The sequence below is a fragment of the Pogoniulus pusillus genome, chromosome 4 (assembly GCF_015220805.1).
Source record: "Pogoniulus pusillus isolate bPogPus1 chromosome 4, bPogPus1.pri, whole genome shotgun sequence".
In the NCBI taxonomy this organism is placed as follows: Eukaryota; Metazoa; Chordata; class Aves; order Piciformes; family Lybiidae; genus Pogoniulus; species Pogoniulus pusillus.
The window spans coordinates 6,300,489-6,312,755 of NC_087267.1; the positions used below are offsets into that span (position 1 = coordinate 6,300,489).

The window sequence follows — 12,267 nt, forward strand, 5'->3', positions numbered from 1 at the left end:
TTTCCTGGGGTGGTCACGTTCATTTAAGGTGCACTTTCAAAGTGCCAGGTTAAAATTAGTTAATGTTGAAGGTTTCCTTCTTGTTAATGAGATTTTTTTTTTTTCTCTGTGCTTTCTTACAGTTGGAAATAGAAAAATCACAGTTACAGAATCTTGAACTGGAGCACAAAAAGTTATCTGCTCGCCTTGAAGAAGAACGTGGAAAGAATAAGCATGTGGTACTGATGTTAGTGAAAGAGTGTAAGCAGTTGTCTGGACGAATTGTAGAGGAAGCTCAGAAACTGGAAGAAGTGATGTCAAAATTTGAAGAGGAAAAGAAAAAGGCTACTGAACTGGAGGAGTCTCTTGCAGCTGAGAAACAAAGGAGTACACAAATGGAAGCTCAAATGGAAAAGCAGCTGTCTGAGTTTGACACAGAGAGAGAGCAGTTGCGTGCCAAACTGCACAGAGAGGAAGTGCACACCAGTGACCTCAGAGAAGAGAGAGATAAAATGATCCAAATGATCGAGCACTTAAAAAAGGAGAATGAAAGTAAAGCTAATCTCTCTCTTAAAAATAAAGATAAAAATAAAGATAGGAGTCTTGTTTCTGTTTCTGTTGAAACAGAAGAAACAAGTTTAAGAACTGTTGCCTGCCAAACAGATCCTGTAGTGACAGACAGTAGCACAGAAAATATTAAGAAGTTGCCTTTGTCTGTGTCTGTAAAGCCTTCTACAGTGAACCCAGTAATGTCTGGCAATACAAAAATGAATGTGTGTGCCAATGCAGCGCTTGTGAAGCCTGTCATTGACAGGCAAACTTCATCTAGTGAACTTGTCCCTCCCACAACTCCTGTTCCTACACAGAATCAAAACAGAATGGAGGAGAATGGACCAAGTACAGACTCATCACCTGATGTACCAAGTAGCACTTCCCCTTCTTCAAATAGTACTTCCCTTTGCACTCCTGCAGCACCCACTGTTGCAGCTCAGAATTCCTCACATTCCTCATCTATGCAAAGTTTGCATTCACCGTCTGCCAACACTGCTGGGCATCCAGGCCTAAATCCACAAGTCCAAGCAGCTAGATTTAGATTTCAAGCAAATGCTAACGATCAAGACCAAAATGGAAACACAACCCAAAGCCCTCCCTCAAGGGACGTGTCCCCCACTAGTCGTGACAACCTAGTTGCCAAACAGGTAGCTCGGAATACCGTTACCCAAGTCCTGTCGAGATTTACAAGCCCTCAGAGCAGTGCTCCATCGCGGCTGGGGACGTCACATTCAGTGGATGTTGGCACTTACCCCCCAGTTGGTAGAACGAATATAAAGACTCCCAGTGTCTCAAGAATTGACAGAGGAAATCCTCCACCTATTCCTCCTAAAAAACCAGGGCTATCGCAAACTCCTTCACCACCACACCCCCAGTTTAAAGTTCTAATGGATAGCAGTCGATCCCCAAACACAAGTGCAAAAACTGACAGCAAAACCGTGACCTCACCTCTTTCAAGTTCACCACAAGGAATCAGGGTAATAAATGAGGAAATTATTTCTAAGTCCTCACCTCAGCTGCCACCAAAACCTGCTATAGATTTATCTGTGGCACCTGCAGGCTGTGCCATACCAGCCATAGCCTCATCTCAGGTGGGTGCCTGGCCTTCCCACTTTCCTGGATTGAATCAACCTGCATGTTCAGAAAATTCCTTTGTCATTCCCACCACCATTGCCTGTAGCTCCTCCATAAACCCTGTTAGTGCTTCATCCTGTAGACCATGTGATTCAGACAGCCTCCTGGTAACAGCATCAGGTAAAGGGATTGATATGCTACAGACTGTCTCCCTCTAAAATAATTCTCCTATAAATCTATTGATTTATCTTTTTATACCTTTCTCCTTTTTAATTTCTAAAAGGTGACATTTTCATTTGTATTTTTCCTACATGCCAGGGGTATGGGAATTCTTTTGCTGATTCAGTAATGTTATAAATTAGTTTGCTCCCCTCAAAGAGGTATCCAAATTGAAGGCTTTTTTTAAAGGTAAAGAGGACTAATGTTTAAAGGAAATTGTCTGCATATGATGGCATCTTAAAGAAACTCCTTTTTTTTCTCTTAGGCTTTTTCGGGGGTGTTTTGGGTTGGGTTTTTTGGTGAATGCTGTTATTTTGGACTTGAAAATACCTTCTCAGTCTGAAATAGTGTTTTGATTTTTTTTTCTGCTGGTGGTCTGTTGTGGAATATGTATTTTAGTACTCTGAGTATTTCAGAAAATAAGGCATAGCTGGGGCAGCTACTATTCTTCTGTGGCATTAGATGGTTGAACATTAGGTATAGAATTGCCTGGATAACAGTGCAGTTTCAAATATGTCACTTCATACATTTAGAATGTGTTTCTATCTCATTTCCATTGTCCTATAGCTCTTTTGGCTTTAGTTGTAGGCTTTGTGTGTGGCATCTCACAGGTTTGCTTCAGATACTAGCAAAGGTTTGCCACTGGGGAATTAAAATCTAAATATTATCACAGTATCAACAAGGTTGGAAGAGACCTCATAGATCATCAAGTCCAACCCTTTACCACAATTCTCAAGGCTAGACCATGGCACCAAGTGCCATGTCCAATCTTGCCTTGAACAGCCCCAGGGATGGCGACTCCACCACCTCCCTGGGCAGCCCATTCCAGTAGCCAGTGACTCTCAGTGAAGAACTTTCTCCTCACCTCAAGCCTAAATTTCCCCCAAATTATGTTAGTCTGGAGTACATGTGTGTATCTCCTGTGCATTTTGCGTTGTGGTGGGAGCTTCTTTGTGTGCCTAATATGCTGCCAGATTCAGGGTATCTTCTTGATGGCAGTTACATGAACAAAGATGGCCCTGATCTACCTCTCAGTTAATTGTAGATCTCTTAAATCACCTTGTCAGCACTAAAACATTAAGTAGCAACCCCTCTTCAGTTTGACTTGCACTGCATTGAGGAAGATGGATACGCAGTTATGGAACACTGTAGACCTCTCATCATCATCTCAAACTTTTAATAGTTACTGTCAGTTCAGTTATGGTACTTCAGACCCTCATATCTTTAGTTCCTGTATCATCATGTATACATCACATCTGTTCTGTTTCCGTCACACAAACAGCCACTTTCTGTTTGTACCTGCTCCTCTGTCTGATAAGACAGCTGAACACTCATCAGCCTTGGGAAAACTATTCCAAAAGCAGAGTGTCTGTATATACAGGAGACGGCAGAGTTAACATTATTAAGAAATTTTTATTCCAGTTCTACCTCACTGAAGATTTTCTGTGCTTCTGGAGTAACCTACTCATGGTTTTAACATTTGGCTGTGGCACCATACCCTCTGAATCCTCCATCGTTTCTGAACTGTGCCATAAAAAATATTAGTTCAGAAACCTCATCCATCATCCTCTTGTCTACTACTTCTCAGAGTTAACAAATGTGGGATTTTGATGGCTGCCTTGTAGTTTGCTGGTTTTCATATGGATGTCCTGAATTTTCATCTTAAATTCTTATCCCTAGCAAGCCTCTGCCGTGTCAGATCTCAGTATTCCAGATGTTCTCCAAACTGTATTTGCCTTCCAGTTCTATTGCTCTGAATAATGGAATTAAAATTTCATTTTAAATGGAAATAATTATTTTTATTAACACACAAAAAAAATTTGGCAAGATCAGCTTCAAAGTGAATAGTTTTTGTAGGCTAGTGGCTGTGTTCCACAAATCCTATTAGCATTAATGAGGTAGCATATTTCAGTTAGTTCTAGCTTGAAAACACTACTTGATTTCATAATTCTGTGTATCCTTACTGCTTTAGTTTGTGCTTGCAAGTATAAACTTTTTTCTTATGACAGTAATCAGCCTTTTAAATAGGATTCCTCCATCAAATAGTAAATTTGTTTCATATGAAATTTGTCACATTCCTCAGAGATAGTTCTCAAAGATAGGATTTTAGTCCAAAAGCTGTTAGTTTTGGTGGTGGTTTTTTTACCTTTGTACTGGGGTTTTTTTTTTAGAGATGTTAATTCAGTATCCCTTCTTTACTAACTACTAAGAGACTTAAGGAACTTTAACAACTTTATCCTCAATATTCAAATACTCAGGAGTTCCTTTGTCTTTTACCCAAACTAATGCATATATTTTATTGCATTTATCCTCAAACCCCATTTTATTTATGTTTTTAAAGGGAGTTTCATCTATTTAGCCTAGAGAAGAGGAGGTTCAGGGGTGACCTCATTGCTGTCTACAACTACCTGAAGGGAGGTTGTAGCCAGGTGAGGGTGGCCTCTTCTCCCAGGCAACTACCAATAGAACAAGGGGACACAGTCTCAAGTTGTGCTGGGATGATAGGAGGAATTTCTTCCCAGAGAGTGATTTGCCTTTGGAATGGGCTGCCCAGGGAGGTGGTGGAGTCACCATCCCTGGAGGTGTTCAAGCAAAGCCTGGATGAGGCACTTAGTGCCATGGTCTTGTTGAATGGATAGGGCTGGGTGCTAGGTTGGACTGGATGATCTTGGAGGTCTCTTCCAACCTGGTTGATTCTATGATTCTATTTTGGCCAAGTATTTTTGCCAAACTGTAGAACTAAATAAACTTGGAATAACAGATGTTAGGCAATTACAGAAAGAAATTTCCTTCAAAATGTTATGCTGAGAAAAGAAAAAAAATATATAAATAGACTTTGTTGTAGAAAAGATAACCCAAATTGAATAACACTGTTTTCATTGAATACTGTGGTCAGTAATGCCCAATTCCATATCACATACTTCATATTTTTCTTTAAGTTTAACTGGTTTTGAAGTGAACAACATCTAACAAACTATAAATACTTATGAATCCTAGTTTTCCATATCTCCATTTTCATGCCTCTAGGCACAGATTCAATTAGTTTTATTAATCTTCTGGTCAGTTTTAATCTGGTTTATTACCTTTTTTTTTTTCAGAAAATGTTTAGAATTTCAATTTAACTTTGAGTTACAGCAGAGCACAGTGAAATCTTATTCATATTTTATTGTAGAGCAAGTAGTGAGCTTCTTAATTAGAATTGTTAATATTTTTAATCAGCAGTGCAAATTAAGTATCACAGTATCATCAGGGTTGGAAGAGACCTCACAGATCATCAAGTCCAACCCTTTACCACAGAGCTCAAGGCTACACCATGGCACCAAGTGCCACGTCCAACCTTGCCTTGAACAGACGGGATTGAAAGAATCTTCAATTTCTGTATTTTTTTGTCTGTCAATATGTTCATGTTTCTTTTTTTCTTACTTAAAGCAAACTTATAATCAGAGCACTGACATTTTCAGTTATGTGTTCTGCAAAATTAATGTGATGATACCTTCTTTTAGAGACAGGACATTGTACTGCGTGTTACTCTTTTCATCTCTGGTAGAAAAAGACACCAGCTTTTGTCATTAATACTGAACAGACTGCACATAGAGAAATTACAATGAACATTTATGGCCTGATTCAAAATCTGTGACAGTGTTTTCATTAACTTCAGCAGCCTTTGAAATGGTGCCAAAATGCTTCTGCTCTGTTTGGATTTCTACATTTCAATGGCTGTACGACTTCTAAATGGAAATGAAAGTAGGCAGTTGGATTTTCATACCCCTGGGATTTCTGCTTTTACTTTCTTCTTGGTTTTGCACTATGTCACTGTTCAATTAAGTATGTTTTTTATTTTGCTCATTCTGTAATGATTGATTTTTTTATTTCTGTATATACAATTGGCTTCAAAGATAAAAGGGGTTGGAGGGAGGGACTGATCTGGGCTATGAAATTAACCATCTCACATTCTGAAGCTGATGCCAGAAGCTGTTTTTGTCTGTCCCTCTGCCCTTCATCACTGCATGTCCTACAAGCTTCCATAGATGCTTCATATTTCCTAACTTTTTTCATCTCTGATTTATTGGTGTTTTCTAATGTTGCTGTATTTTGTTGGATGAATTCAGCTTTTTTATATTGCTTTATATTGATGCTAAAATTATGTTATTATTTGGGGTCTTGTCTATTTTTCAGTAGGACTTAATCAGATGGTAACCTAGAATAATGAATTGCAACAACATATTTTTAATTTCAAGGACTTGAAAGTTAAGGTACCACATATGGAACAAAACCATTGTTTTATTTTGATATTTCTGTTAATTATGCTTTACAAAACAAAACAGAAAAAAACAAACCAAACCAAACAAAAAAATTAGAACACACCCAAAAAAATCCCTTGGACTATTTTTAAATAGGAAAGGAACCCAGAAATGCTATTCATATTAGAAAATTGCTTGCTAAAGTGAAAATCATTCTTAAAGTTTAGTTTCAAGCTTCTCAAATTCCCCCATGTAATTACAATATAACTTGGTCAAAGGATATTAGCATCTGGAGTGCCACACAAGCAATATTTGCTGTTGGTTAATTGCCATGGCAAGTCAGTGGAAACTACAAGCACCATTTTAAACTGTTTATATATATATATATAATATATGTGTATGTATTTATAGCAACAGCTGCAGCACAGCTAGTTTCAGAGAACAGCAAAATGTTGGAAAAATAAAACCACTTCTATAATGGAAAGGAAGAACAAAAGTTATGCTCAGACATTTGGGGATTTTGTGAGAGTTAAACATTCTGAAATATTGAAAGTGGAAATAAATACATATATTTTTACTACTTAATGGATGAAGTTTGCTTTTGTATATTGCTTATTCTTGTGCAAACTTCATGAAAACTTCAAAATCCTCTGATTAAAAATATTGGCAAATCAAATAGCCAGAAAGTAGCTTCAAAATTGAAGTTATATGGAGGTAGAGTTAACTTTGTAGTTTGTCAATGGTTTAAAGTTAGATTTATAAGGTAACTTCATCGTTGTAGTGGTGACTTCTGAAGTCAAAATTAAATAAGTTGAATAATAAGATAACATTGTGAACATACTACAAATATCTTTATTTTACATGCTAATCTAGTAAACTTCATTTGAAAGGACAAATATTGCTTGAAAAACAAACACAAAAATACTTCAAGCACTTATTTTGTTTGGTTTTTTTTTAACTGGGATCAAACCATGTCTTCTTCATTGGACCTGCTCAGATGATGAACTTTTATGTAGGTCTGGGCTTCAATTAAAATTTGTCCAAATCTTGCGAGGTTCCCAAATCTACTGTTTCTCCCATTCTCTGATGGGAATTTCATAGTACTCTTTTTCTTTTCCTTTTCCAAAATGTGGAGCAGATGCATCTCACTGTGGCTGATCTACAGCCACATGCTTTTTTCTAGTTGCAGATATTGGAGGTTGTGTAGCACTTGGTCAGCTTAGTGGAGCTGGAGGCAATGCCCTGTAAGCTCCTCTTTAGTCTTGGGTATCGAAGAACCACAGCAAACACAATCTGAACTTTCTTTGTGTTGTCAGATTTCAGCCTCACACAAAAGGCCACAGAACACAAAATTCTTTATTTAAAGAGAGAAATGTAATGTGGATTTTCTGAGGTTAATAGTAAAAATAAGAAAAAAAACTTTATTTTTTCTTGCAGTCTTTGATCAAGAAAGGGTGCATAAAATATTCTGTGTCTTATGCAGCAAATTTCAGTTTATTAACAAGCTATCTACTAAAGCTGGTAAAAAAATTAACACAACATTTAATCAATGTAACTCCTAAGCTTTCACAGTTTTGGGATGAGTAATTTTTTTATCAGGGTGAAGTATTTCACTTGTAAATTTTCTGTTATTCCCACTAGAGTATTTCGTAATATATTGTGTAGTAAAATATTGCTGAGCAAAAGGAACATTACCTTAAGGTACTGTTCAGTAATCATTTATTTCTATATTATTTGTGTAAGTTATTTTGACTTTTTTTTCCCAGTCTTATTGAAAAACACTAAAGAGCTCTCTGCACAGTTTTACTGTGTGCATACAGATGAGATAAAAATACTCAAGTTTGCACTAAACTGTAAAGAAAGATGAAATTTCATATGGAACGTGTTTTGTTTTGGAAGCCTTTCTTCAGATACTTCAAAACAACATTCCCAACATACCAGCACTTAAATTTAAAACTTGAATAAACTTTCCATAGTTTCTGAATGTTAATAATATAATTTTATCTGAGACATCCAGCTGCTGCTATAGTTCATAACAAGTTTCACATTAACCTTTTGTAATGAAATTCTGTTCACTTGCATTAACTACTGTCACCTCTGTACACAGCTTTCGTTCTTCAGAATACCTCCTGATGCATAGAGAAAGCAACATCACAAGACTTGTGCTAGACTAACAAATGCTGTCATCTTGAACATCTGGGTTAAGTTTTAAAAGAAGACAGAAAAAGCAGGGCTTTATTTATGTGCCTTCTGTCTAACTTCTGTTGCTTTAACTCACAGGCTGGTCTTCCTCCCTAACCCCTTTGTTAGCAAGTGGTGGTCCTGTCCCCCTGGGTGGCAGGCCCACCCTTCTTCACCAAGCTGCTGCCCAGGGAAATGTCACTTTATTATCAATGCTGCTTAATGAAGAAGGACTGGACATTAATTACTCTTGTGAAGATGGCTATTCTGCCTTGTATTCTGCTGCTACAAATGGACATACAGGTAAGCTCTCGTATGGCATTTATGTGAAAGTCAAAACTTCATAAGATTTCTACATCAAATGCATTTATTTTCTTTTTTAAATTTGAAATTGAAACTGAGATACATAAATTATATGACAAAAGTCACAGTCGTGTATATATGTATAACCAGTGGTTATCGAGGCAGAAGTTGGGTCACAAAACACATTCTTGCTTGTGTTAATTCTGCAGGAACATCCATTCTGATTGTCCACTCCACTCCTATAAAAAGCCACTGCATTTCACCACTTTGTGTTCTGTGACAAACAGAAGATCATTTGTAGCAAAGGCATAAAAGAAAAAGCTTTACAGGGAATAAGCAGAAAATAATAGGTTATCACCAGTGTTTTGATCTTCTGCTGTAGTAGCAAAAGTGATGGAAGATGGTTTCAAGAGTAGTGCGTTACTTCTGAACTAAAATGAACTGTCTTTTTTGTTTTTGAATTAGATGAAACCACCTTCTCTAGGCTCTACTGAAATATTTAACTATTTTCTTTCTGTTTTGCTCTCTATTCCAAGCCTCAGACTCAAGGAGGTAGCATCTCTGAGCATTTCAACAGTAATATTTTATTAATGTATTTATGAAATAGGGCAAATATATTAGTAGCAAATACGGATTTCATGGATACAAACTCCAAACAGTATTTATCAGACTGTTAACATAAGGCTCTTGAACAGCAGCTTTCTTTAACATTCCAGTATATGTTAATGTAGATTTTTCTACTTACATAAAATTCTCCTAGATTCTTATATTGGAAATAATATTATGCTGGTTTGGACAACTAAAGATGAAATCCACCCCAACCAATAACAAAAATTCCATTCATTTTCAGTGAAGTCAAGACTTTATTTCACTGTAGAAGGTGGAACATAGTGCCACAGGTTTCTCAACATTGTATTTCAAGAGTACTTTGTGGGTTTATTTAACAATGTATTTATTAGTAACACAATTAGAAAACCCTGTTCCAGTGTTCAATATATGACTTCTCTCATTTTTTTTTGAAGTGTTTCAAAAATCAAAGTAAAATCCAGTGTATATCACACATCTTGTATTCTTAAAATGTTTTGAAGTCCTCTATTTTAGTTACAATTACTTGTTGACAGCAAAGGCAATTTAGTTTCTTCTTTTATTGTCAAAATTTCAAATGAGAGAGGCACTTGACAGAAGAATGAAAGCACGATAATAAAACCAAACACATGCATATGCATTCTGTAATTGTTTAGTGTATTTTAGTTTTAAAGATAAACAAATCTATTACAAGGCTTTTAGTGCTGCTCTTCTATTTAGAGTTGACACAGGATGTGAAAATATTTCGTGCTACAAATCATCACATTTTAACAACTAAATAGATTGTATTAATTTGAAATGAGAGAAGCACACAGCAGCAGTATTTATATCTCCTTAATATGTTATACCAACAATGGGAGTAGATTAACTACTTTTTTGGTGAGAGGTTTTTGTGTTTAATATATAATCCTTTCTTTGTTACTTGTGATATGTCTCCAAGTGCATGGGTAAATGAAGCTCTTCAAAGCAGACTTTTATGAACAAAAAGAAGTATAGGAATAAAACCCTTACTTTAAAAAATCTTTGTAAGAAGAATAGATGGTGAAGTAATTTTAAGAAAGAAAATAAATTTATTGTACAGTATTTTTCATTCCATTGAATAGAATTGTCAGTTATAAAGTACTGTCTTTTAGATGCTTTTTTTTTTCTCCTTAGAATCATAAAATCACTTAGGTTGGAAAAGACCTTTAAGTTCATGGAGTCCAACTGTAAGACTTAACACATAAGCTTACTTTGGTGGGTAGTCACACTATCATCTTAGTTTATTGAGAATACTTTCAACTTTGGAGTTAGTGACTAAATAGATTCAGAGATTTCCAGGGCCCATTGTTTCTTCTAAGTCAACTAACCAGAATTTCTCACTTGTTATGGGAAATATCTGCCAGAAGAAAAGAAAAGCTCTAGATTTATTGAGAGCCAGCATAATGAATACATCCTTTCAGAAACCAAATTGCATTAGTCTGAGAGGACCTGAAAGCAAATGATCACACATTTTCAGTTTAGAAATACAGTGTTTGAGAAGTATAGATGACTAGAGAACGGCAGAGAAAATTGTAACCACCATGGTGGCAGCAGCTGGTATGTATTCTTAGCTAAGTCTGTAGAGAAAACTGACTTACACAAGAAAAGAGAACACTCAAATGTTCTTTCCTAATCTGTCCTATTTGCAAAATGTGTAGTCTTCCTGTTCATAAACAGTTGCCTTTTGAGAGCTGCAGCTGAGAGGTTTTCGGTGCATGAAGCTCATAGCAGCTGCTATGTTTCCTGCATACACCATCCCCAGTTCTGTAAATCTGAGAGAGAACTGCCATCTTAAAAATGCACACTAAATACTTTCTTTGTGTTGGAATGGACACAAGGAAGCTTTAATTTTGTGATTTCACCACGAGGCTGGGTTAAATGAACAGGTTGCTTTATCAGCCCATCTTGGTTTGATCCGTTAACAAACCAGTAGGCACTTCAGACTATTATGCCCTTGATAACGTGTGCATTAGCAAATACATCTGAATTGTGTTGCCACACAAGAGGCAGTCGAGGGGGAAAAATAGTAAGAGATCCTGAACCTGAGACATGTAAAGAGATTAATAATATCCTTTGGACTCAGCTATATGCTAATGGTATGCACTTTCGGTGTAATTGATTCTCTTCTGTCCTGAGTATTTGGAGGCTGTGGCGCCCTGATTGATAGGAAAAACTGGAATGATGTGGGAACTAGAAAGGAGTGAGGTGCAGAGACACACAGCTACATGGATTCAGCTCTGCCAAGCCACGGGATGTATCTGCATGGTGTTTGCCAACACTCTTGAAGAACTAAGTACCCAGCTGTGGTGGAGAGCAGTGAAGTCTCCAGGTGTTTGTGCTAATATGCTTCCATGTTTTGCTTTTGTTTTGACCAAAACCTTTAACAACATTAATGTGTGTCTTGTGCCTGCCCTTCTGCCCAGTTTCTCCACTGCTGACTACTTCTGTGGCAGACAGCAGTGAACTGGAGCTAATGAGCCTGGACTGACTCAAATTACCCTTCTTCAAATCGCAATTAGAAGTCCATCTGAGGACCCAGGCTTCCTGGAGATGCTGCTCTTTTATTCAATATGCCACCAGAACAGCTCATGTAGACTTTAGTAGCTCACATGGTATGCCTTAAGAAAGTAGCTGTATTTCCTCGTGCTTGCACCTATCCCTGAGAATAAAAAGCTCTTCACAGTGATCTCCACCAGAAACAGTATTTTCACATTGACAAGTGACCACCTGAATGATCTGCCAATCAATAATTGTGAGTTAATCATATCTTTATGGACAGGTGGTCTTGTTCTGTATGTTCTTCATGGCTTTTGCATGGCTAATGTATGCTTTATGAAGAAACCAAGAAGTATTCTAACCAAATACTTGAAACTGCTAGAAAAAAATGTTTTCAAAATTCTTTATAAACTATGGAAGTCTTTTAGGAGGTCAGGCAGGAATCTGTATTTTTTAATTCTTTTTTTTTAATACAAGACTGGGATTGACAACAGAGGGAAAAAAGCCATTATTAGCAGAGTATTATTTGTTACAAAGTGATTGAAAATACAATTTGATTTGATATTATCTGACAAATGGAAATAACTAGGTAAGTTACTTCACAAAAAGCTTCTCT

General features: G+C 36.8%; 1 protein-coding gene across 2 annotated transcripts in view; it reads left to right on the top strand.

Annotated features, from left to right (window-relative positions):
- CTTNBP2 (cortactin binding protein 2) overlaps window positions 1–12,267 on the top strand; it is a 91,303-nt gene that overhangs the window by 37,218 nt on the left and 41,818 nt on the right. For both annotated transcript variants that reach the window (XM_064142067.1, XM_064142066.1), the window contains exons 4-5: window positions 123–1,785; window positions 8,346–8,549. In XM_064142067.1, coding sequence (XP_063998137.1) covers window positions 123–1,785; window positions 8,346–8,549 — 1,867 coding nt within the window. The remainder of the gene's footprint in view (window positions 1–122; window positions 1,786–8,345; window positions 8,550–12,267) is intronic.